Source organism: Muntiacus reevesi, chromosome 1 (assembly GCF_963930625.1).
Source record: "Muntiacus reevesi chromosome 1, mMunRee1.1, whole genome shotgun sequence".
In the NCBI taxonomy this organism is placed as follows: Eukaryota; Metazoa; Chordata; class Mammalia; order Artiodactyla; family Cervidae; genus Muntiacus; species Muntiacus reevesi.
The window spans coordinates 236532712-236559560 of NC_089249.1; the positions used below are offsets into that span (position 1 = coordinate 236532712).

General features: G+C 39.4%; 1 protein-coding gene across 1 annotated transcript in view; it reads right to left on the minus strand.

Moving 5' to 3' along the window:
- Positions 1-26849, minus strand: part of JAKMIP2 (janus kinase and microtubule interacting protein 2) — a 194118-nt gene that overhangs the window by 70160 nt on the left and 97109 nt on the right. The window contains exon 2 of the mRNA XM_065935713.1: positions 2126-2400. Within this exon, the coding sequence (XP_065791785.1) occupies positions 2126-2254 (129 nt within the window). The 5' untranslated portion in view covers positions 2255-2400. The remainder of the gene's footprint in view (positions 1-2125; positions 2401-26849) is intronic.

A 26849-nucleotide genomic window follows, 5' to 3' on the forward strand; every position in this document is an offset into this window, starting at 1 on the left:
TAGCACACGTGGGAAATGGCAGGGTTGGGATCTGCAGGGCCCCTGCCTCTTTAAAATCTCATGAGCTTGCTCTCTGTAAACCAGCGGCAGCTTATGGCTCCCAGTATCCAGACGGATAGCCTTCTTTCCATGAAGGTAGTTTGTCATTCTGTTGTTACTACAATTAAAGCTGCCTGCCTCCCTTTAAATGTTATGTTGCCCCAGGGAAAGTTAAAAACAATGAAATGTTCATAGCTTGTCGACCTGGAAGGAATTGTGGAGTGGAGTGTTTGTCAACATGCAGTCAAAGAACCACCTTCATGGGGACTGTCTGGACTGTGTGCTGGAATTGCAGTCCTGATCCTCATCACTCCTACTTTATCAGAATCTTTGGACTCTGGGCCCAGAGATCTCAATTTTTAATAGGTTCCCTCAGGTATTTCTAATTTCCAGTGACACTTGAGAGACAAGGAGATGGAGAAACAGATTCAGTCATCTGAATTACAGATCAATACATTGAGAAATTGAAATTTGTCCCTTAGGAGAGAGAAAGGCAATATTCTGATTTTCTGACTCTTACACAAACATTTTTAACTTTGTTTTTGTTTGTTTTGTTTTATGACACCACATTCTTTTTAACGTTATGGAAACTGAAAAATACCCTTCACAAACTTTACACTGGGGCCTGCTTATCCAAGGTCAAGGCTCAGCTGAGACAGGGGGCCAGAAGCTTTGGCCAATTCAAGTTTTATTATTGTTCAAACCAGGAAAAATATATTTGGGAGAAAAGAACTAATTAAAATGTAATGGTAAAGTCAAAGAAGAAGAGGCAGTAAAAAAGAGTAAGGATATATGTTGTTTGTGACTTGATCAAGAACATTTCCTTATTACACAAAGAGTTATGTCTTTAAGGCAATTTTACACTGACATGACTATCCCTAGATTGTCTCTAGTCTCTAGCAAAAATGTCTTACGCCTGTCACGTATTTCCAAATGATTTCCTGTCCATGACTCTGTTTGATATCCACACCGCACTAATAAGAGAAGCATTAGCATATTCATTTAATGGATGAGACTCAGAAGCAAAGAAACTTTCTTAAGTCTAATTAGCAACTGACTCAAGCATACCAGATATAAGAAGGGACATTACTATGAATTTTCTTTTCAGAATTTACTATGTGCCAGGCAGCTCTCTGAGCATCTGACATGAATTTTCTCATATACTCTTCATCACTCCTTTATGTATAAATGTCTAATTTAAACCTCCCCCCCAGCTCTACAGGATAATAGTAAGGTATAAGAATAGAAATCACCTTTCAGTCATTCATCTACTCATTCAACAAATATATGTTGAGCTTTTCAGTCCTGGACATTTATTTAAGCTCCACTGATAGGTAAGTGAGACTGCTGTCACAGTGATTACACTTGACTGGGGAGAGAGAAGCATTAAACAAGTAGTCAATAAATAAATACAAAAACTGCGCTGAGATGAACCAGGAAAAGGCAGGCCTTAGGGAGTGTGTGGACCCAGGAAGTGCTCTGTTTTGGAGATTGTAGTCAGATGCTTGACTAGAACTGACACTTGCAGGAGGTGTGGAAGGAGCATGCCGCTGGCTGGGGAAGAACAAGGGCAAAGGGCCAAATGTGATGGGCGTGTGTCCCCTGGTCCAGCGAAGAGGCTGGAGCAGAGCGATCTGGGGACAGCAGTGGTAGGAGATGAGTCAGATGATGGAGAGCTGGAGCGGGGAGGTCCTGATGTGATGGGCAAATTTCTATGACTGAGAGAGACGGGCAGCCTTGGAGGGTTCTGAGCAGTGGAATGACACGATGGACATGCTTTACAAAGATTTCTCTAAATGCCTCACGGGGAATAACTGCAGAAGGCAAGGGTGGGACCTGATCCAGGCCACAGGCTTATTCATTTATCCAGAGGTGGTGGCGATGGGCAGTATGGTCTGAATTTTTACACCTGGCTTCCTGGGCAGGCAGAGCTCATGAGCAGGGTTTCCTCATTTTGGGTGCTCACACCCCTTCTGCCACACACAGGGAATCTCCCCATGTCCAGGGGGTGGTGCCCCCTCTGGCAATCAGCAGACCAGAGCCCACTGAGGCGGGGCGGCAGGCGGCCGCAGGAAGCCGCACTCACCTTGGACTTCTCCTGATGCAGCTCTATCTGGATGTCTGTGAGCTTGGTCCTGAGGTCTTCGTTGGCAGCTTGAAGGGCGACAATGAGCGCCTCGGGCTTCTCGCCCTTATTTCGCCCTTTCTTGGACATTATTCCTTTCTGAATGGAGTCTGTTGGTGTTGAATTCCTCTCAAGCAGGGGCTGCCATGTTCCTGCGGCTTCTCCTGGGTGCGAGGCTCAGCAGCTACTGCCTGTTGCCCCTCGGGAAGGTCTCCTCAGCCACTGCCCTGGAAGCCCTGGGGGAGGCAGAGACAGAGGTTACCGCCACGACCGAGACCTGCGCGCGTACCCGGCAGGCACTCAGCCTGAGCTGCTGCGAGAGCCCCTCCTAAGGGCTCCCACCCGCCTGGTACATGAATTTAGGGCTGCCTTCCCAATGGGCTAGTCTGATCACGCCCGTGCCCCGCTTAAAATCGTTCAAAGACCTGTGAGTCCGTATACGAGTGTATCTTTCACATCTCAGAGTGCTCTTTACACCTGAATCTGCCCATTCTCTGAGCCTTACTTCCTCCACATCACTCACTTATATCCTGGGCGTAAAGATTCTTTCTCTATTCCCATAAGGACTTTTCATTTCCCCCCATCCTTTGCCCTGCCTCCTCACACGGTCCTCAGCCTCACACGCTGCCACACAGACATTTTAGTCTGACCATCCTTCATGGCTCCATCAGGTCTTAGCTGGCATGTCAGTTCCTCCCGGAAGCCCCCCAACTGACCCCACCCCAGGTAAATACAGGTCCCTGTTTTTTAAGTGTGGTCACCTCCATGAGTCTGTAAGCTTTGTGATGATGATGATGATGAAGATACATAGGTAGGGATAAAGGTTTGTTGTTTTTGCCTTGGAAAACTAACATTTTCAATTTCAACATATTGTACTTAGCATAACATATAGAAGCCTATAGGGACTTCCCTGATGGTCCAGTGGCTAAGACCCCTTGTTCCCAATACAGGGGTCCCGGGTTTGATCCCTGGTCAAGGAACTAGATCGCACATACCACAATGAAGAGTTAGCATCCCACAACAAAGGTTGACAATTCTGCATGTTGCAATTAAGTCCTGGCAACCAACAAATTAAAAATTAAATAAAAAAAAAGAAGTCTATAGTTTATAGTCTAATTAGTCAATAGTTTATACTGACTAAATAAATGAGTGACTCAATTAACCAACTATAGTAAATCTCCGCATCTCACAGTTTATCTATTGTATAATTCTAGGTCTTTTTATATATTGGATTTTCTTAAAGTCAAGTCTGTGGATGAGGAAACCATAAATCATCACATAGGTGACTTCCTTCCACAAATACTAAATTAAGTAGCTGGAATCTTTTTTTTTCCCCTAGTAGGTAACAAGGAAGCTATTGAAGCTCTTGGCTGGTAGGTGCCCTAACAGAGCAGTACTTTGGTGTGGTTGTTCTGGTGGCATAGCAGGGAGAGAATGAGGAAGCGAGACCAGATGGGCCACTAAACTTCCAGGGTGAAGGATGATGTAGACCCAACCAGAACAGCAGTGAGAAGAAAGAAAAAAAAAATGATGTGTCTTGATTTACAAATCTTTAAATGTGTCATAGAAACAAGGCGCTAAGAAAAATATAAATCCTAAACTGTTAAAGTCAGTGTAAAAAGCACGGCTAGATAAAGAAGACACTAGAGAGTTTCCCATGCAACCTTTCAGAAAATTGAGTGTTTTGTATCTCTAGGTGCTTCAGTCCAGAACTAAGGGGAATTCCTACTGATGATCCATATGTTCCAGTAGCTGCTGCTCTATCGAGATCCCTGGTATTCAGCCTTGGGGACCATGTTGGGATCCTGGGCTTTCTGCCATTCACCCATGACCACTGGGGCTATGCCCTTTAGAGACTGTCTCTAGGGAAAGGGGATAGGGAAAGGTTAGGAAGTTAGATCAGTCTGTTGCCAGCAGTCATGGAACTGTCCACCATATTGTACCCTAGGCTAGATGTTGGAGTGGTCCTTCATACTTATTTTGCAAATGTTGCAAAATAATTAAAGTGTATGGCTGAGAGATTTCTAAGTGGTTACAATTCGTTGCTTCTAGAATTGAAATGAATTCAACAAGTATTTATTGGAAATTTGTATTACAAATACCACTAGGCACAAAGATAAGTAAGATAGTATTTAACTCCAGGCAGGTTTTGGGTGAGAAAACTCACATATACACAGTTAAGAGTATCTCCTCTAGTTTGTTCTCTAGATGTTGCTGGTCTCCAAGGCTTTGTCCAGGTTATCTCTACTGGCTCCATCTACAGGTTTTATGATCCCCTGTGTTATATTCATAGCCCTGACCATCCCCCAAACCCCAGACTTATATATTCAACTCCTTCTACCAAATCCACCCGAATATCCTATTGGTATTTCAAACCTCACCCAACAAATACAGATGCCCTTTTTGAACTAGTCCCTCAAAAACCTTATCCTCCCCAAGTTTTCTCATATCAATAAATGGCACGATCACATGTCCAGTTGTTTCAGATCTTAGCTTAGAAGTCATCCTTTCTTTTTTTTTATCCCCTATTTACCTTATCCAGTCTGCTAGGAAGTCTGGTTTCTTTTACCTATAAAATATGACTCATTTTATAGTCAACTTCTATCAGACCTTTATAGTATTGTCACAACACAGAGGAAAAAGCCATTTGGGAAAAGCTTCCTAGCCATATTGTTGTCTTGAATGAAGAATAGGCTTGCATTTTCTCTTTTTTCCCCCATGCAAACAAACCTTTATTAGCATCTACAATTTACCTGCTACAGTAAACAGTGCTGAGGGCTCAGAGATATATCATATAGCCCTGGAGGAGCTCACAGCTGATTGGCTCCATCAGTTAGAGTTGCAGCAGAAAAAGGTAATCCTGCTCAACTGAGAATTTAATAATGGGACTATCTACCAAAGGGTGAGCAAAGCTAAGAAAGCCTATAAGGGCTGCGGAGGTATATATCAACTTTAAAAGGAATGAGCCATCTCAAAATGGCTCTATGTAGGTTAAAAGGGTAAGTGAAAGACAGGTATGTCCCACAAACATGTCTTGTCTTGAAGCTTAAAGTGGCTGAGATTTATCGGTTAGTTTGTTTAGCATCATCAGCTGGAGGGGTCTCTCCCTTGTACCTGAATGAAACCATACTCTGTTAACCTTTCCAGCATAAGCTCAGGAATTCTGACCTCAGTGACCCTTCATTTCCTCTCACCACTGTGCTATCTGCAGACATCACTGTGATGGATCTTCCAATACTTCCCACCGTGGTTGACTCCATGGTATGTGTTGGAGTGCATGTATATTGTGTGGGCCTGGGACTCTCTTCTCTTTCGAGCTAGCCCTCTTCAACTACGCCTCAGCCCAGTAGATGTCCCAACTTTTGGAAGCCAGACGATCACCACTCCAGATTCCCTGAGCCAAGAATGGACTGTTCCAATTGGAGATACTCAAATGGGGGCTACCAGGTGGCTCAGTTGTAAAGAATCCACCTGACAATGCAGGAAACTCAGGAGATGTGGGTTCAATTCCTGGGTCAGGAAGATACCCTGGAGAAGGAAATGACAACCCACTCCAGTATTCTTGCCTAGAAAGCTCCATGGATAGAGGAGCCTGGCAGGCTACAGCCCACAGGGTCGCAAAGAATTGGACATGACTAAGCGACTAAACAACAACAATAACAACATACTCAAATGACAGAGGCAGAAGCTTCAGAGAAACTTTGGAGTCACACAATTGATGTATGTAGAGAAGGTTGTAAAACTAGGAGAAAAAACTCCAGGGTTAGATTGTACAGGCTCTTGCATAATCGATGATTAAATTTAATTTAAAATGATTTCATTATGTAGAAATGGAGAAACATGGCAGTATGTGAATGTAAGTGTATTAATAGTAATAACTTACACTGACCAATTGCTATAAGCCCATCATTGAATTCAGCACTTAAAATACTGTTCAATTCTAATGCACACTAAAGATGGAGGTGGGGGGGAAATAAAACTATTCACAGAAAGATTAAGTAACTTGCCTAGGATGACTGAGTGGATAGCCAGTGGGGCTGAGATTCAAATCCAGGCAGTTTGAAACTGAGACCCACGGTGTATACCCTGGGCTACCCTGCCTCATGTTTGCATTTTAGAAAGGTAACTCTGGCAGTGTGATGGAGGATGAGTTACTAAGGAGGGAGAGAGACTGGAAGCAAGAAATCAGTGAGTTTGCTTCAATGGTCCAGGCGACAGATAATGCAGTTCTAAACGGGGCCACGGCCAAGAGGATGAAAAAGGAAGTGGCAACTCTGACACTGGAGACTTTGATGGAATCACATCCTACCTCTAGACATTACATTCTTCTCTCCTGTTGTAAATAACGAGAACCAGCTCTCTGTCATTGCTTGCAGCAAAAATGTGAGAAGCAACAGCCATATTTTACATTTTAATTTTCAATCCTTTCCCCAAAATATAAAATATGTGCCTGACTTAATACATTTTTAGTCTGGAAATTATTGTAACTTAAGTCCCATAAGAGCCGGATAAAAGAATAGGATTAATAACTAGACATGTTCAGGAGAGAAAAAAACGTCATAGGAAGTTGAGGATGGGATCAACTTATAGACATCTACCTTAATGTAAATAGCTGTTCATATAAGTATGGCCCTATATAACCCTCTACTGCAGGGCAATTTTCCAAAGTCTTTTCCAGTTGTGATGAGTGCCTGGAAGTCTTGTGATTCTCATATGTAATTTCATTAAAATGTTTCTGTTGCTTTGTGCTCCCCCTTCCCCTTTTTGGACAGTTTTATTGAGATATAATTCACATATCATAAAACTCATCTGTTTTTTAGCATATTCACAAGACTGCAAAACCAGTACCATAGTTGATTTTAGTACTTTTCATTATGCCAAAGAGAAAGCCCATACTTGTTAGTAGTCATTTTCCATTCCCACCAAACTGTCCCAGTCCAGGCAGTCATTAACCTACTTTTTGTCTCTATAGATTTGTCTATTCTGGATATTTGTGTAAGCAGAATCATAAAATATGTGAATTTTCTTTCTTTTTTTTTTTTTTAGTAACTGGCTTCTTCTACTTTAAAAGATTCATCCATAATATAGCCTGTATCAATATTTTATTTCTTCTTATTGCTGAATAACATTCCATTGCATAACTAAAACTAGATTTTATTTACTCCTCTGTCAGCTGATGGGCACTTGTGCTGCCTTTGCTTAAGCAGTTTGAGGTCAACCTTCCAGAGAGGCTGCCACATGCAGAGAAACACGGCCTCTCAAAGGAATGTGCTCCAGAGCACAACAGAGAGCCTGAAGACATCCCTGCAGATGCATGGAATGTTTCTGGACCACCCTCAGAGCCTCTGCCATTGATAACACCTGATGCAACAGAAGATCTGGAGGAGGGACAGAAGTATTGTTCAATGATGGGCCGATCTGATCATGAAGGAGGGGGAGATGGCTTCTCCACTTCAAACCACTTGAAGGCACTTTAAATGAGCCCTAGGTTTCCAGCTTTTAGCTGTTGATGGCAATGCTGGCCCCAGGGATCATTCTGAGGTATCAAAGGTGAGAATTTTAGCTTACCCTCTGGTCCTACCCTGTCATTAATCGGGTACCTCCCACAGCCACCAAGGCTGAGTTCCCCTGTAACCAAGTTTCAGAAAAAGATATCAGAAAATTTAGAGACAGGCTCTTATGAGCAGTTGCATTTTAAAATATGGATCACTGCTTGGGAGCAAACCTTAATGAAGGAATATATTGTCAATGGAAGAGTTATGGCCATCATTCATTCATTCATTCACTCCATAGACATTTATTGAGGAGGAAATACAGTGTAGTGTTTGAGAGTAAAGCTTCCCAAATTTTTGGTCTGGTTTTATTAAAATCTATTGGAGAGCTTTAGTGATTGGAGCTCCACTCTGGAGATTCTGATATAGTAGTCACTGGGTGATTCTGATGCACAGGAATCTTTGAGAACTCCTGGTTAAGAGTTATGGACTATGGAGTCAGACAGACTTAATTTTAAATTTCACCTGTGTAGTAGATGTGGATCTTGGATAAATCATTAGTTCTCTGGTTCTCAATATTCCTCATCTCCAAAATGGGGGTGAGAGGTGCAGGAATATGTAGAACTATGGCATTGGATTGTTTGACAATTACATGAAAGAATGTAAAAGATGCTCTCACACAGCTCATGATGCATGAGAGGTAACATTTATTGAGTGTTTTCAATTTCAACTGTTGGCTAAGGTGGTGGAAACAAATAGCCAATAAGTGCCTTTCTCAAGATGCTTAATTTGAATAAAAATGACAGGGGATATTAAAAATAATGATAATTCAAGTGCCACACTTATGGAAGGCCTCAAATATTAAAAAGCCATTCTTATTCCTGGTCCTCTACAGACTTATTTAGGCATTGGTACAAAACCCCTGAGAGAGAAACCACAGAGAGGGGGAGAGTGACAATAACATGAATAGATGAAACTTTTTCTTTCCTCTCCATGGTTTTTCCTTGGGTACCACTTCTGGAGAGTAAAAGTGGGATGCAGCATTTGAAATAATCTTGGGATCATCTGCTCACAGCTTTAGCCTTTTTATGTCTTTTAGAGTTTAGGGAACCTCAATATCTATTTTTTATAACAAGATGTCCAGATTTTAAAATGTCCATTCAGCTGATTAGGACAGATATAGTATATATACACAATGGAATACTACTCAGCCATAAAAATAATGAAATAATGCCATTTACAGCAACATGGATGGACCTAGAGATCATCACAAGTAGAGTAAATCAGAAAGAGAAAGGCAAATACCAATATGATATCACTTGTATGTCAAATCTAAAATATGACAAAAACAGACTCACAGACATAGGGAACAGATTTGTGATTGCCAAGGGGAGGGGTAGGGAGAGATGGATTGAGAGTTTGGAATTAGCATAAGCAAGCTATTATATATAAAATGGATAAATGACAAGAACCCACTCTGTAGCACAGGGAAATATATTCAATATTCTATGATAAACCATAATGAAAAATAATGTATAACCGAATCCCTCTGCTGTACAACAGAAATTACCACAACATTGTAAATCAACTATATTTCAATAAAAATGGATTTTTAAAAATCTCTATTTGGAGCATCATTGTTTTTAAAAACACACATTTCAAGATTAAAATCAAGAAATTGGAAACATTTGTTGATATTAAATCAGTTCATCAATACTTAAAAATGTTGAATCTGTGCTATTTCTCTTTGGTTATAATCCTGGTGACACAGTCTGTCCAAGAAAATAAAAATATCCTAGAAATCCCAATATGATGTCCAACTACATTTTCTATTGTCTCTCACATCCTAAAATACCACATAAATCTTTATCAGAAATGTGGTCAAGAAAGCATGGCCACGGTTTATTGAGCACTGTTCTTGGTTTTTCATAGATGCAAGCAATTGCAAGCATCATTCATTCCCACCTGCCAGTGGCTTCTGGATGGTATGGGGAGGCAAACATCTGTCAAGAGGAAACAAATTCTAGAAAGCAGTGAATGATACAGTTGGTAAAAGCTACGGGAGCAGCTTAGAGCAGACTGCAAAAGCATGAAGACAACAGAGAAGGTGAGCTGAGCCTGATGATGGTGAGCAGACAAGAATGAAGCTGATGTTGAATACTGCTGCCTAATTTACTGAGTTCTGACTCTGGGTCAGGCACTGTGCTGAGGTACACTCATCTTAGGTACAGGAATTTATCCCAATCAACCCCTTCAGATATTTATTTGTATTACTTTTTTTTAGGTAAGAAAACTGAGGCTCAGAGAAGTTATTTAACTTGAAAAACATTTACACACCTAATGAAATGGCAAAGCTGCAACTCAAACACACATCTGTCAATCTCCAAAGCCTCTTAGCTAGTATAATACGTACTTGAAGAAAGGGCTGGATTCTTCTGCTCTGGTTGTGAGTAGGCTCAAGAGATGGCAAAGGAATGAAAATATCAGTGGGCACTTACAAAATAGAATTGTGGATGTAGTGGTTAGGAGGTTGGGATCTGAAATCACACAAACCGGTTTTGAGTCACACTTCCTAGATGTCTATACTTGAGAAATTAAACTCTCTGAACTTCTGTTACTGTAAAGTGAGGAAACAAATATATCTACCTCACTGAGCTCTTGCAAGGAGTAAATGAACTAAAGTGTGTAAAATGATTAAAAATTATTATCATTGTTATCATTTTTCCCAGGACTGAACTACCCAGGAAAAGCCAGCTTAGATTTTAAGGGAAGAAGAAACAATTTATCATTCCTTTGTGCTAAAAAAGACAGACCAGGAAAGGCACAGAGATCCCTGAAAAGACTAAAGTAATTCATGCTTATGCTTTTGGCAAAATAAGATTTGCACTGGCAAGGTCAGTATTCTCAGGAGTCTTGGCTTTGCAGATGGTTCTGCCCTAAGCTATAAACTGAATAAGGTTGTTATTAATCTTAAGAGTTTCCAATAAGGCTGTTGCCTCTGAGTTATGATTTGAAAAGCAACTGTAATATAAAATTAACTAGAGTTCTTGTGTATGCAACACTTCTCCATAATTAACATTTTGATACATCCACTGCACCAAAGCCTTGCTGGTTTGGCTATGCCCTTCCCCCACTTCTTTTCCAAAGATGATGTTTTAGAATTAGATGTCATAAGTGTTTAAAACAATGAGTTAAACTTACTTATTTTATTCCCAGTGACCTGCAGAGACATGTTAAGCCCTTGTTTATGCAGGAAAATACATTCATGAACTGTGCACTCATGAGCCTAGCACAGAAATTTAATATAAAGGAGGGGAACTGCTATATTTAAAACGGGTAATCAACAAGGACCGATTGTACAGCACAGGCAAACTCTGCTCAATGTTGGTATGTGGCAGCCTGGATGGGAGGAGGTATATGAATGGCTGAGTCCCTTTGCTCTCCACCTGAAAACTATCACAACATTGTTTATTGGCTATGCCCAATATAAAAAAACCTGTTTTTTAAAAGAAGGGGACTACTATAAGTTATTCCAAACTTGGAGTTCTAGTTTCTTATATAAAGGGAATGTGGTGGTGTGGCTATGGGGTCAACATATTTTAACCCTTTATACATCTGTTAGAAGAAAATGAATCTAAAATGCTAACATTCAACATAGTATCAGTTAAGCATCTTTAGGACTGCAAGGTGTCAGGCTTGTATGGTTCTTTGTGTTAGTTTTTCTCTCTCCTGTTTTTCCACCAGTTTACCCTCTTTATCACTTATAATAATAGCAATTATTTTATTACTACAAATTATTTAGTCAACACATAAATTTTTCATATTAAAGAATGTAATAGAACGAAAAATCTATTGTTCCTGATGCATTTATTTTTTAGATCTCAGGTTTAAATCTTCATATTAGAAATATACCTCCTGAAATGCAGTAAAATCATTCTCAGCACACATACAAGAGACGTCTAATCTCTTTCAGGGGGGTTGTCAGGAAGGCTTGGTAGAAGTGATGTCTAAATTTAACAGCAAAGCAGGTAGGAGGATCCTTCCAGAACTAATCTACTCTGCAAACTCTGCTAATGCAGTTCCTTGTTTGGCTTCCTTTCTCCTCCTCAACTCTCTGGTGAACTCCGTCCTACTCATCTTTTAGGGGTCAGATCCAGTATCATCACATATCATTTTCCTTCACACCTCTGCACCATTCCCTGGGTGGAATAAATTACTCCCTCATCTGGGTTTCCATTTGTACATTAAAGACACTTCTTAGAGCATTCATCACTCTTCCTTTAATTTAATGATTCATCAATTCATAAGTATTTATGAAACATCCAGGGGGGGAGTGTCTGCTAAGCAAGAGAGACAGGGTCCCTGTTCTTCCCAGAGGAGGAATTAGCAATTTCATGCAGTCTGATAACTGCACTTTTTCCAGTGGTCATGTATGGATGTGAGAGTTGGACTGTGAAGAAGGCTGAGCGCTGAAGAATTGATGCTTTTGAACTGTGGTGCTGGAGAAGACTCTTTCAAGATCCAACCAGTAGTCCATTCTAAAGGAGATCAGTCCTGGGTGTTCACTGGAAGGACTGATGCCGAAGCTGAAACTCCAATATTTTGGCCACCTCATGCGAAGAGTTGACTCATTGGAAAAGACCCTGATGCTGGGAGGGATTGGGGGCAGGAGGAGAAGGGGACGACAGAGGATAAGATGACTGGATGGCATCACCAACTCGATGGACATGAGTTTGGGTAAACTCCGGGAGTTGGTGATGGACAGGGAGGCCTGGCGTGCTGCGATTCATGGGATCGCAAAGAGTCGGACACGACTGAGCGACTGAACTGATAACTGCACACATGATAAGAGATGGGGATCAGGAAAGACTTAGGAAAAGTAACAAAGATCTGTAAGATGAGAAAGAATCAGCTAGCTAAGAGAGTACAAAAAAAGCATGTTCTAGGTAGAGGGAGTACTGAGTAGGAAGGTCCAGGGGTAAAGAAAGAATATAAATGATGTTCTGGAGAAAAACATAGGCAAGATCTTGGTGAAAAATATGGGAAAACTTCAGAGATGAACTTAGAGAGGTAGACAGGGAACAGTTGGTAGGAAACAGTATAGATTATGTTAAAGGGTTTGGACTTCATTCCCACAGTAATGTGTAGTCACCAGAGTTTCATGCAAGGGAGTGACTTATCACATTTTGGTTTTAGCGACAGAGGATGAGATGGTTGGATGGCATCATCGACTCAATGGACATGAGTTTGAGAAAACTCTGAGAGATAGAGAAGGACAGGGAAGTCTGGCATGCTTGCAGTCCATGGGGTTACAAAGAGTCAGATACGACTGAGCGATTGAGCAACAAATAGTCCTTTGGCAATTGAGAATGGAATGGACTACAGGGGTCAACACAGACACTGAAAGAACATTTAGCAGGGGATAGCCATGACTCATTTACAGCATAGTTATTCTTCAGGTGACTGAGCCCACATGAGGGTAAAACTGCCTCATTCATCTTTGCACTCACAGTACCTGTCACGAGGACCACCACGAAGTTCAGTTTAATTAACACTGGCCCAGATCCAAGGAAAACACTGAGAATGAGGAACACATTTCACAGTTTCAACAAAGATGATTTATAATAGGAGTTCTTATGGAAAATTTCTTTTGCTTTGTGAAAGCGCCTGAATGACTGTTTTGATTTCAGGCAAAAGTAAAAGTTTGGTGTTAACAGTTAAGTAAACAATAAAGTTAAGTAAGTTTTCATTTAAGCCATGCTCTGAAATTTCATGATCCTTGCTACTATTCATCATATTCAAATAAAATCAAGTTTAATATCATTCAGCACTAAGTTATCTTGCATTGTACTACTGTGACTGGATTTAGAGGACTTTGAAAGATGAGCTCAGCAAAGTAAGTTACTCAATGCCATACACTCTTATACGCAGTGTTCTTTCTTTCTGGATTGAAAGTGTTTAATAGCTACTGTAGAATGAGGAGTACCAATATCATTGGACACGGGGGAGAAATATCAAGCCAGCAGGAAATCACTGAGTTTTCAAGGTCAGACAGAGAAACCTCTGCCTAAAGCAGGCACTTGCTTCATCTGTACACTGGTATGTAAAATTAAAGAAAAATACCAGATCACTAGAGGGAGTGAGCTTCAGAGAAAGTGTATTTATAACTGAGAGCAAGCCTATTTATACCTTGCTATCGTTTCCTTGGTGACTGCTCTCAAAGGCCACGGATTTAAAAAAAAACTATCATAAAAGCACCTGTGCAAAGTATCAAACATAAGCAGAAATTTCTGTATATAGGATAAGAAATGAATAACCTGCTATTCAAAAAGAGACAGGACAATTTCTGTATTAAGATTTATTCAGACTAATATTACTTGAGTAAAAGCATGCAAAGTTTGAATATAATAAATTTGAGATATACAGTACAGTTCTGTTATAGTATCTTCCCTATGTTATAATATGGTATCATGTATCAATAGTATAATAAACTACAGAATAGAGAAATGATTGTTTTTTTATCATTTAGATTCCTATTTTGAGTTCTGTTCTTGAGGTCAATGTTTAACTACATTTTTAAAATTGGTAAGATCTTGGAAGCAAGACAGTGAAGTTGGCTAATGGAAATTAGTCAATCTAGCCCCAATGTGTGGTCATATGCTATATGCACACACACACACACACACACACACACACACACACACACACACACACAGACGCAGGAGAATAAAAGGGACAGTAGCACGGGTCAAGGACTATGTCCGTCTGGCTCCTTGTTGAATCTCAGTGCCAAGTACAGTGGTGCCAGGCACAAAATAGACTCTGAATAAATATTTCTGATTAAATAAATGACTTCACCAGAAGAAAAGGCTTTATGATAAGGCTGGAACATGAAGGATGAATAGGAGGGATTAAGAAAAGGCAGAAAGGTAGGACAAGTGAAGGAATAAATAGCAGACTACAATATCTGGTGTGGAAGGTTTATTCTGGGGAACAAATGAATGCAAAGGGATGGTGAATCATGATGTCTTGACTGTCTAGATACTGATTTTGCATTTTGTTAAAAACTTACTAAGAATCTGAGAAATATTTTTAAGAGACGAGGCATGATACAATTAAAAAAAAAAAGATTAATCTTGTCATGATATGTAAGGCAGAATGAAGTAAAGAAACTAGAGGTTAGAGGTCCAGATATGGATCCATTATCAATGTTCAGATACAAAGAGATGAAGTTTGGATTAGGATGGAAGAATATAAGTGCCTTTTTCTTTCCTATGCAAAGAAAGGAAAGATGGGAAAGATGGGAAAAATTCTTTCCCATCATCATTTTCTTCATCATCATGCAATGTCTCCTCTTTATTGAGTATTTAGTATGTGTCAATGGTAAGGAGTCTGCCTGCAATGTAGGAGACCCAGGTTCAATCCTTGGGTCAGGTAGATCCCCTGGAGAAGAGAAGAGCAACCCACTCAAGTATTCTTGCCTGGAGAATCCCATGGACAGAGGAGCCTGGAGGACTACAGTCCATAGGGTTGCAAGGAGTTGGACACAGCTGAGTGACTAACACTTTCACTTTTTAAAGTGCTTTACAATGCAGTGTTTTACATGCATCCTTCCATTTCAGACTTAAAATAGGACTATGAGATATTCATATTTGTTATTCCTTATTTGCAGATGAGAGAATTGAGGTGATAGGAGGTCAAGCGTCTCACTCAAAGTCACAGAGCTAGGTAGGAGACATGGTCAAGATGTATTCGAGCCTGGAGTTTCTTATGGACTGAAACCACTACACTTGTCTCCAGCTGATCTGTGATGTGTGAAGAGTTCCCACAAGTGCTGATTGTTGAGAAGCAGTGAGAGAGAGGAGGGGAGGTTGAAGATGACACCCAATCCTTGTGCATGGGATGTCAGAAGAATGTCAGTATCATCAACAAACTCACTGGGATTAAGGAATCACACATGTACCCAAATATGCAGGTGTGCTGTGCTAAGTCGCATCAGTCGTGTCCAACTCTGCGACCACATGGACTGTAGCCTGCCAATCTCCTCTGTCCATGAGATCCTCCAGGCAAGAATACTGGAGTGGATTGCCATGCCCTCTTCCAGGGGATCTTCCTGACTCAGGGATTGAACCCGCGTCTCTCATGCTTTCTGCATTGACAGGTGGGCTCTTTACCACTGTGCCACCTAGTAAGTCCCGTGCTTAGATATAACAAGAGCTAATATTTTCAGGTCCTTGGTATAACCCAGGCACTATGCTAAATGATACTCATTTTCTTGCTTAATCCACAACATTATAAGTATTACAGAAAAGGAAAAAGAATCTCAGAAAGGAACTATGAATTGTGTGATATTATATAGGTAGTAAAAAGGCAAGTTAGGACATAACACAGACAGTCACATCCCAGAGTCTACAAATCCAGCAATGATTCTGTAGCAGAAACACTCCAGGACAGCAGTACTGTCTTTTCATTACTGACTGGTTGATTGACTTATCTATCTTTAAAATTTACTATACAGCTTCTTTGAAAACAACTTCCAAGGACTTTATAGAAACAATAGACTTCAACAAAATAAGACTTAAGACATTTAAAATTAAGTAAATAGTACTTGTGTTAAAGTGTTAGTCACTTAGTGGTATCAGACTCCTTTCGATCCCATGGACTGTAACGTGCCAGGCTCTTCTGTCCATGGGATTCTCCAGGCAAGAATACTGGAGTGGGTGGCCATTCCCTTCTCCAAGGGATCTTCCTGATCCAAAGATTGAACAGGGTCTCCTGCATTGCAGGCAGATTCTTTACCATTTGAGCCACTTGCATACACATACATAAAGATAGGTGCCCAAAAGGCAATAGTTTAAGTAAATAGTAATGATGTACACATACATAGAGACTGATGTTCAAATGGTGTTAGTTTTCTTTGTGTGGTACATGGTAAGAGGTCTTAATTTAGACTTAAGTATGGTTTTTCTTCTTATTATTATTAATTGCTTTAATATACAATTAGTTGTATGTTCAATTATACAATATAATATTTATTGCATACTTAATATAATCCAAATGAAATAATACTCCTGAGGAAAAAACAAAGAAGAATTCAGTGAGGAAAGTGCATCAAAGAGAAATTAAGGGTAAATAACCAGCTGAAGCTAGGGGTGAAACTGGAATACATTGTCATGCTTTCAACACACATCATGAAAAGCTGGAATTAATTCAAGCATAGAGATCTCATTTCTAAATCTGAAATGCTTCAAACTCAAATGCCCCCTCCTCTCCACTGAAGAGATAGCCAGCCATTAGGCACTAAGAGTCACAGCACAATTTTCCACTCTGCAAATCCTGACAATGGTAATCAAACAGAAGGGGAACAAACTCTATGTAGGGCCCTCTCTTGTGAAGAACTTTTTAAACTCACGAAGTCTTAATGTTATTCTTCCAAAATATGGACTATTATAGGAGGAAGTGTAATTTATCATTGACTTAATAACAAAGCTATTTTTACCCCATATTAAACTCTGCAGCATATTAACAGTATCTAAGTACTTAGAAATTTAAGCAAGATAATTTCACGTGTAAGCAATTTACATCTGAGAAACACACTTTTTCCCAGTATTTTCATTGGCTTACTACCTACCCCATGGCACAGAAAGGAGCTACAATTTCTCACTTAACATTTCAAAGTATTTCAACATACAACTTTGTTAGGGAAAGCAATCTCAACGCGCAAATAGTTTTTCTACACACAGACCCACAAGGAAGGTTCTGAGATACAGTATTTCCTCTCTGTATGGTAAGCAATCTTTGATATTTTAAATCCTTGGAGTGCTGGCCTATAATATTCTAGGTCATCATAGATTTTGTACAGATAATTATTATAGTTCATCCACTTACTCACTTCATGCTGTGACAGATGAGTACTACTAAGACTACTAACCATCCTTCTCCTCATTATTGCTGACCGTTTAACTAGGCTGGCCACTGTGCTAGGCTATTTACAAGCATTTTATTTTTAATGCTCTGAGGTGGGTGTAGAAGTCATCTAGCCCAGCCTCAAATGTGTGACTTATTAATTCTCTTTACAACTCTCCCCACTGGGAGGGACTGCCACGTGGATAATGAACTGCAGGCTTGAAAGTGTAACGAGCTATAGGAGGAAAGCCAGGCACTGCCAGAGCGCAGAGAGGGAGATCTAATTCCCTGGGGAGGGCCAGCACTGCCAACAGAAGGGACGGCTGCGCAGAGTCTGGAAAGATGACAGAGGATTTGTCATGTGGTTGAAGAAATGAGGAAGAGCTGAATAAATGTCATATGAGAAGATTTAGTAAGAATTACAGATATGCCAAGATTATTGCTTAACTGGAGTTAGGGGGAAGATGGAGGGGGAAGAGAGAATTTGGAAAGGGCTCATTTTTGTATCTTTACTGAGTTCATCTCTATTCTTACACCTCATTAAAACATTAAATTTTGGGGAGAAGGGTTCCACATGCTAAGCTATAGACTGAAAAACTGTTTAACAATAATTCTATTGAAATCTTTCTACAGGTCAAGCACAGTATGAACCATTGCACATATAGTCTCTCTCTAAAACACACTCATGATGTTGATATAATTTTCACAAGAGAAGAAATTAAAAACTGAAAATTTGCCCAACTGTACAGTTTGTATGTCTATACCATTCATTGACTCAGTTGTTTCTCTAGAAACTACAATGTATCTGACAGAATTTAAAATTAGGTCAGCCTGATTCAACAACATTCATTGTAACTAACACACAGCACTTATCTTTCCTTCAGAATCAGAAAGGGAATATCTTTTTTTTCCTTTTCTATAACTATTATTAGCTTTAAAATTCTCAAATGAATCAAAAACAAGTCCTGCTCTATAGAAATCAAAACATAAGGTTGCAAGCACATTTCTTACCCAGAGCACTTAAAAGATTTAACAGGCGGTTGTGTATCATTATTGTAGCAATGCACGGAGCCCTGACTGAAGTAGTCACTTAGGGCTTTTCACAGATAAATCTCATTTTTCAGGGCGCTTATAACCTAGCAGTTAACGTTTTTCCTGTGTGAAATAGGGTAAGACAAGGGAGTACTTTACTCCTGGCAAACAGTGTGCACAAAATAACTATTAAGTCTTAAATGATCACATGAGACAGGTACTTAAATAAGATGATATTGGAAGCCTGAATCTAGGGCTGTGGTTGAAAAACTTCTTATAATGTTGACCTGATTGCTTCAGACAGAGTCTGACAAGAAACAACCAATGGTAGTAATCAGTAATATTTCCTTTGTATTCATTCAGATGGACTAACGGTGACTTAGTGAAGATGAATGACTGACCTTCATTCAGCTCTGAGCTGGCAAGTACTGATGGGGGAAGATTTATTCCAAGATGTTTGACTGCAAAGCCCATGTCTTCACTCTATGATTCAGGCCTCCCTTGGAGGGCGGTAGTGAAAATTCCACACAATAACGCAGGTGAAGTGTTTAGCAATGTATGCATCAAGTAACAGCTCTTTCTAAAAGTTGGTTTCTTCAACAAATGTCTATTGAACATGTAATAGCTGCTGAACACTGGTCTTGGCACTGAGTAAATAAATGAAAACAGACACATGTCTCCAGGTCATGGAGGTAATGTATTAATTGGGAGAGACACACAATAAGCATAATAAGTAAGTACTCTGCTAGATTATGACAAAGTTTTACGGGAAACAATAAAAGCACGGAAGGTGATGGGAAGTGTTCAGGTGGGTTGTGACTTTAGATAACAGAAAGCCTAGACAAGCAGGTGCTATCTGGCTGAAGACTGGATGGGGTGAGCCACTCAGACGCCTGGGTAGAAGTGTTTCAGGAATGCAGAGCAAGTACAGGAGCTCTGCAGTGGGCACAGACATCCAAGTTCCAGGAACTGTGGGAGGCCAGCCGGGCTGGAGGGGATGAGCAGACTAGGCCAGCAGCCAAGTTGAGCGCCAGCATTAATGGGAGGGCAGTGTGTGCAAACCACACTGTACTTTTTAGGCCATTTTACATCGACTTGGGCTTTTACTCAGAGTGAGGTCCCACTGTAGGATTTGATGGGAGGGGTGCCCTCATCTGACTTCAGTTTTTAGCATCTCACTGACTCCAGTGGTTAGAGTAGAAGAATTTGCATAAGAGTGGAAGTAAGGAGACTGCCTCGGAAGCCTCTGCAAAAATCCGGCTTAAAGATGGTGGTGATTTAGGTCAGGGTGGGAGCTGTAGAGTTAGTTAGAGGGACCAGATGTAAACTACTGTTTCTAAATTGGTGTTTGCTCAAAATTACAACCAATCAGTTGCTAAGCTGAGTTGCAAAGTCACACAGGGTTGACTCAAGTATTAAAGAGTGCACTATATTATTTGTCTGTGAAATTTATTAAGCTCCCACTGGATTGGGAAGATCCCCTGGAGAAGGAAATGGTAACTCACTCCAGTATTCTTGCCTGGAAAATTCCATGGACAGAGGAGCCTGGTGGGCTATATAGTCCATGGGGTTGCAAGGAATCTGAAGTGACTGAGTAAGCACCCTAAGAAATGCATTATGCTAGGCACTGCAGCTATCCCACCACCTGGAGAGCTTAAATCTATTAAGAGGACAGTAAACCAGAACTATAAAGTGAAAGCAGGGACAGATTTTATTTTCCTGGGCTCCAAAATCACTGTGGACAGTGACTGCAGCCATGAAATTAAAAGATGCTTGCTCTCTGGAAAGGAAGTTATGACAAACCTAGATAGCATAATAAAAAACAGAGATATCACTTGGCTGACAAAGGCTCTGTATAGTCAAAGTTATAGTTCTTCCAGTAATCATGTACGGATGTAAGAACTGGATCACAAAGAAGGCTGAGTGCTGAAGAATTAATGCTTTCAAATTGTGGTGCTGGAAAAGACTTTAGAGAGTCCTTGGACTGCAAGTAGATCAAACCAGTCAATCCTAAAGAAAATCAACCCTGAATGTTCATTGGAAGGACTGATGCTTAAATTGAAACTCCAATACTTTGGCTACCTGATGGGAAGAGCTGACTCATTGGAAAAGACCCTGATCCTGGGCAAGATTGCAGGCAAAAGGAGAAGAGCGTGGCAGAGTATGAGATGGTTAGACAGCATCACCAACTCAATGGATATGAATTTGAGCAAACTCTGGGAGAAAGTGAAGGACAGAGGAGACTTGTGTGCTGCAGTCTATGGGGTCACAAGAGACAGACATGACTCAGCGACTAAACAACAACAACATGTCCAGTCTATAAGCTAGTATGCAATAGTTATAACATACATATCTAGATATAATGACCAATGAGACTAGTTGCACTTTAAGATGTATCACTGAGTCAAAAAAGCAAGATGAATGAAACACAAAGTGTAATTTTTAATAAACACACACATGCACTTCCATGTGCACATGTATGTATATGAAATCAGAACACATTTTGGAAAGATATGGGTGAAGGATTTCACCTTGTTTAGGAATCAACATGGCTTCCGATGGAATTCCTTGGCAATCCAATGTTCAGGACTCTGTGCTCTCACTGCTGAGAGCCTGCGTTTAATCCCTGGTTGGGGAAGTAAAATCGCACAAGCCATGTGGTATGGCCAACCCCCACAAAAACAACAAACAAAAGCAAAAAGGTGTCCTACATGCTTCACATCATTTACTCCAAACCTTCTGGGGAAGATCACTCAACCCCTCCCTTCTCAAATGCGGGTTAGTCTGCAGGCCATTCCCCAGAGCTGTGTGGCAGTGTGGCCACTGCAAGAAACGCTGTGGCATCCTCTGTGTGACAAGCCCCACCCTGACAACAGCTCAGACAATGACATGCTTTAATCTGTCTCTGGGAAAGCTGAGCCCCTCAGAGTGGACAGGCCAATCCTGGATGAAAAAAAATCTCTTCTGTTTCTTTCCTGTCTCCTAGGATTTTCCGGGCGGGTTTGGGGGTGACTGAAGCCTCCTTCTGGCCTCTTTTCTCTCACTCCTTTGTCACCATCTTCTGGCCCAGTGCTTCACTCCACTCAGCCTTCCCAAGAAGATAAACATGATGAACCACTCCTGCCAACATGCTAGCAGATAGTTTGTGTTTACAGACACTCCATCAAAATAACATGAGTGTTATTTTGAAAAGGGGTTTAGGAGATGCAAGCATTGAGGGAGACTTTATAGGAGAAAGCTAGTGTTAACCATAAACCACTGTACATAAACTCAGTTATCAAAATGATTAATATTAACTCTCATTTATTCCTTTGTTTGCTTTTCCTACTGTTCTTTTCCCCTTACAGTTAATCTTTAATGTATATAAATCTTTATCTATCTCTATTTAATTTCGTATATCTATTCTTTCTTTCCTTTCCCCTTAACATATTTGTTAGTTTTATTTTCATTGCTTTATTCCCCAACTGGCACCTTGCTTTAGTTTTGTTTTACAGTTTGTGCTTTAATTAGTTTTGTTCTGGTAGATATAATTTTTGGTTTCCTTTGTTCACTGGGTCGATCTGTTGTACTTTATTTTTGTTGGACTGTTCTGATTTTGCTTATGGGTGTATATGTATACGTGTACATTCTATTATTCTAATTATTATTTGCTTGATATTGTAACTGCCATTTGTCTGGGGTTCACCTTTGGTTTCTTATTTTTGGATATTTGTTTTAATCTCACTTAACACCATAACAAGCCACTTGCTGAATCTTCATTCCTGACTAGAGATCAAGCCCTGAACCTTTGGAGTGGGAGAAACCACTTGAATAGAAGACCCCACATCACCCAACCACCAGTAGTAGCACCCTGTGCGGGATGCCTCATATAAACAACACACAAAACAAAAATACAAACCCAATCATCAGCAGACAGGATTACCACCTCACTCAGCCTTGCCAATCAGACGAAAAACAAACAAAAACTCAGCACAAATCTCACCCTATATGAAGCCTAAACAGACCAACCTTAGGAGCGCAGAATCCAAAAGGAAGAAAAAATTCAACCTTGAAGCCTGGGAAAAGGAGACCTCAAACACAATAAGTTAAAAAAATTAATGAAAAGGCAGAGAAATACTACACAAATGAAGGAACAAACTAGAAACACAGAAGTCCAAATAAATGAAGAGGAAATAGGCAAACTACCTGAAAAAGAATCCAGGATAATAATAGTCAGGATGATCAAAAACCTTGAAAACAAAATGGAGAAAATGCAAGAATCAATTAACAAAGACGTAGAAGAATTAAAGAATAAACATAGAGACAAACAACACGATTACTGAAATTAAAAATACTCTAGAAGGAATCAATAGGAGAATATCTGAAGCAGAAGAATGAATCAGTGAGCTGGAAGATAAAATGGTGGCAATAACTTCTGAACAGCAGAATAAAGTAAAAAGAATGAAAAGAACTGAGGATAGTCTCAGACCTCTGGGACAATATCAAATGCACCAACATTTAAATTATAGGAGTCCCAGAAGAAGAGAAAAAGAAAGAGTATGAGAAAATTTTTGAAGAGATAATAGTTGAAAATTTCCCCAACATGGAAAAGGAAGTAGTCAATCAAGTCCAAGAGGCACAAAGAGTCCCATATAGGATAAACCAAGGAGAAGCACACCAAGACACATATTAACCAAACTGACAAAGACTAAACACAAAGAAAGAAGATTAAAAGCAGCAAGGGAAAAGCAACAAGTAACATACAAGGGAAACCCCATATGCATAAGAGCTGATCTTTCAGCAGAAACTCTGCAGGCCAGAAGGGAGTGGCAGGATATATTTAAAATACTGAAAGGGGAAAATCTACAACCAAGATTGCTATACCTGGCAAGGATCTCATTCAAAATTGATGGAGAAAACAAAAGCTTTTCAGAAAAACAAAAGTTGAGAGAAGTGAGTAACACCAAACCAGCTTTACAACAAATATTAAAGGGACTTATATAGTCAAGAAATACAAGAGAAGGAAAAAGAGCTACAAAATCAACCCCAAACAATTAAGAAAATGTCAATAGTAACATATATATCAATAATTATTTTAAATGTAAATGGATTAAATGTTTCAACCAAAAGACACAGACTGGCTGAATAGATGCAAAAACAAGACCCATACACATGCTGTCTACAAGAAACTCACTTCAAACCTCGACACATATAGACTAAAAGTGAGAGGATGGAAACATATATTTCATGCAAATGGGAAGCAAAAGAAAGCTGGAGTAGCAATCCTCATATCAGACAAAATAGATCTTAAAATAAAGAAGATTACAAGAGATAAGGAAGGACACTACATAATGATCAAGGGATCAATCCAAAAGGAAGACATATCAGTTGTAAATATCTATGCACCCAACAGAGGAGCACCTCAATACACAAGATAAACACTAAAGACATAAAAGGAGAAATTGACAGTAACACAATAATAGTAGGAGACTTTAACACCCCACTCACACCAATGGACAGATCATCAAAACAGAAAATTAATAAGGAAACACAGGTCTTAAATGATACATTAGATGAGATGGTATCTCATTGGTATCTTCAGGACATTCCATCCAAATGCAGAAGAATACACCTTCTTCTCAAGTGCAACATGGAACATGGATAGGACAGGACATTCCATCCAAATGCAGAAGAATACACCTTCTTCTCAAGTGCAACATTCTCCAGGATAGACGACATCTTGGGTCACAAATCAAACCTTAGTAAATTTAAGAAAATTGAAATCATATCAAGCATCTTTTTCAACCACAACGCTATAAGACCAGATATCAATTATAAGAAAAAACTGTAAGAAACACAAACATATGGAGATTAAACAACACATTTCTAAATAACTAACAGGCTTTTGAAGAAATCAAAAGGGAAATAAAAAAATTTCTAGAAACAAATGACAATGAAAACATGACAACTCAAAACCTATGGGATGCAGCAAAAGCAGTTCTAAGAGGGAAGTTTATAGCAATACAATCCTACCTCAAAGAAACAAGAAAAACATTGAATAGACAACCTAACTTTTATACCTAAAACAACTGGAAAAAGAAGAACAAAATTCTTCCCCCCACCCCCACCAAAATAAGTAGAAGGAAAGAAATCATAAAGAAATAAATGAAAAAGAAAGAAACAATAGTAAAGATTAATAAAACTAAAAGCTGGTTCTTTGAGAAGATAAACAAAATTGATAAACGTTCAGCCAGACTCATCAAGAAAAATAGAGAGAAGAATCAAATCAACAAAATTAGAAATTAAAAAGGAGAGGTTACAACAGACAATGCAGAAATACAATGGATTATAAGAGACTAGTATGAACAACTATATGACAATAAAATGGATAACCTGGAAGAAATTGACAGATTCTTAGAAAAGTTTAATCTTCCAAGACTGAACCAAGAAGAAATAGAAATTATGAACAACCCAATTACAAGCACTGAAATTGAAGCTTTGATCAAGAATCTCCCAAAAAACAAAAGCGCAGGACCAGACAGCATCACAGGAAAATTCTACCAAACATCTAGAGAAGAGTTAATGCCTATCCTTCTAAAACTCTTTCAAAAAACTGCAGAGGAAGGAACACTTCCAAACTTATTCTATAATGCTACCATCACCCTGATACCAAAACCAGACAAAGACAACACCCAAAAAGAAAACTACAGGCCAATATCACTGATGAACATGGATGCAAAAATCCTCAACAAAATTTTAGCAAACAGAATTCAGCAACACATCAAGAAGCTCATACACCATGATCAAGTTGGGTTTATCCCAGGGGTGCAAGGATTCTTCAATATATGCAAATCAATCAATGTGATACACCATATTAACAAACTGAATGATAAAAACCATATAATAACCTCAATAGATGAAGAAAAAGTCTCTGACAAAATTCAGCAGCCATTTATGATTAAAATTCTTCAAAAAATGAGCATAGAAGGAAACTACCTCAACATAGTAAAGGCCATATATGATAAGCCTACAGCAAACATTATTCTGTAATGTATAATACTGAAATACTGAAGTGAAATAGTGAAAAACTGAAAGCATTCCCCCTAAGATCAGGAACAAGACAGGGTATCCACTTTTACCACTATTAGTCAACATAGTTCTGGAAGTCCTACCTATAGCATTCAGAGAAGAAAAATAAATAAAATGAATCCAGATGGGAAAAAAGAAGTAAAGCTTTGACTGTTTGCAGATAACATGATACTGTACATAGAAAACTCTAAAGATAGTATCAGAAAATTACTAGAACTAATCAGTGAATTTAGCAAATTTGCAGGATACAAAATTAATACACAGAAATCACTTGGATTTCCATACAATAACAATGAAAAATCAGAAAGAGAAATTAAAGAATCAATCCCATTCACCATTGCAACAAAAAGAATTAAATATCTAGGAATAAACCTACCTAAGGAGACAAAAGAACTGTGCATAGAAAATTACAAGATGCTAATGAAAGAAATCAAAGATGACATAAACAGATGGAGAGCTATTCTATGTTCCTGGGTAGAAAGAAACAATATTGTGAAAATGACTATACTACCAAACATAATCTGCAGATTCAATGTGATCCCTATCAAATTACCAATGGCATTTTTCACAGTACTAGAACAAAATGTTCACAATTCATATGGAGACACAAAACCCCCCGATAGCCAAAGCAGTTTTGAGAAAAGAATGGAGCTGGAGGAAAACAACCTTCCTGACTTCAGATTAACTACAAAGCTACAGTCATCCAGACGGTATGGTACTGGCTCAGAAACAGAAACACAGACCAGTAGAACAAGACAGAAACCCCAGAAATAAATCCATGCACCTATGGGTACCTTATTTTTGACAAAGGAGCCAAGAATATACAAAATTGATTAAAGACCTAAATGTAAGACCAGAAACTAGAAAACTCTTAGAGGAAAACATAGGCAGAACACTCAGTGACATAAATCAAAGCAAGACACTCTATGACCCACCTCCTAGAGTAACAGAAATAAAAAGAAAAATAAACAAGTGGGACCTGATTAAACTTAAAAGCTTTTGAACAGCTAGGAAACTGTAAGCAAGGTGAAAAGGCAACCCTTAGAATGGGAGAAAATAACAGCAAATGAAACAACTGACAAAGGATTAACTTGCAAAATATACAAGGAACTCATACAACTAATGCCAGGGGAACAAACAACCCAATCAGAAAGTGGTAAAAAGACCTAAATAGACATTTCTCTAAA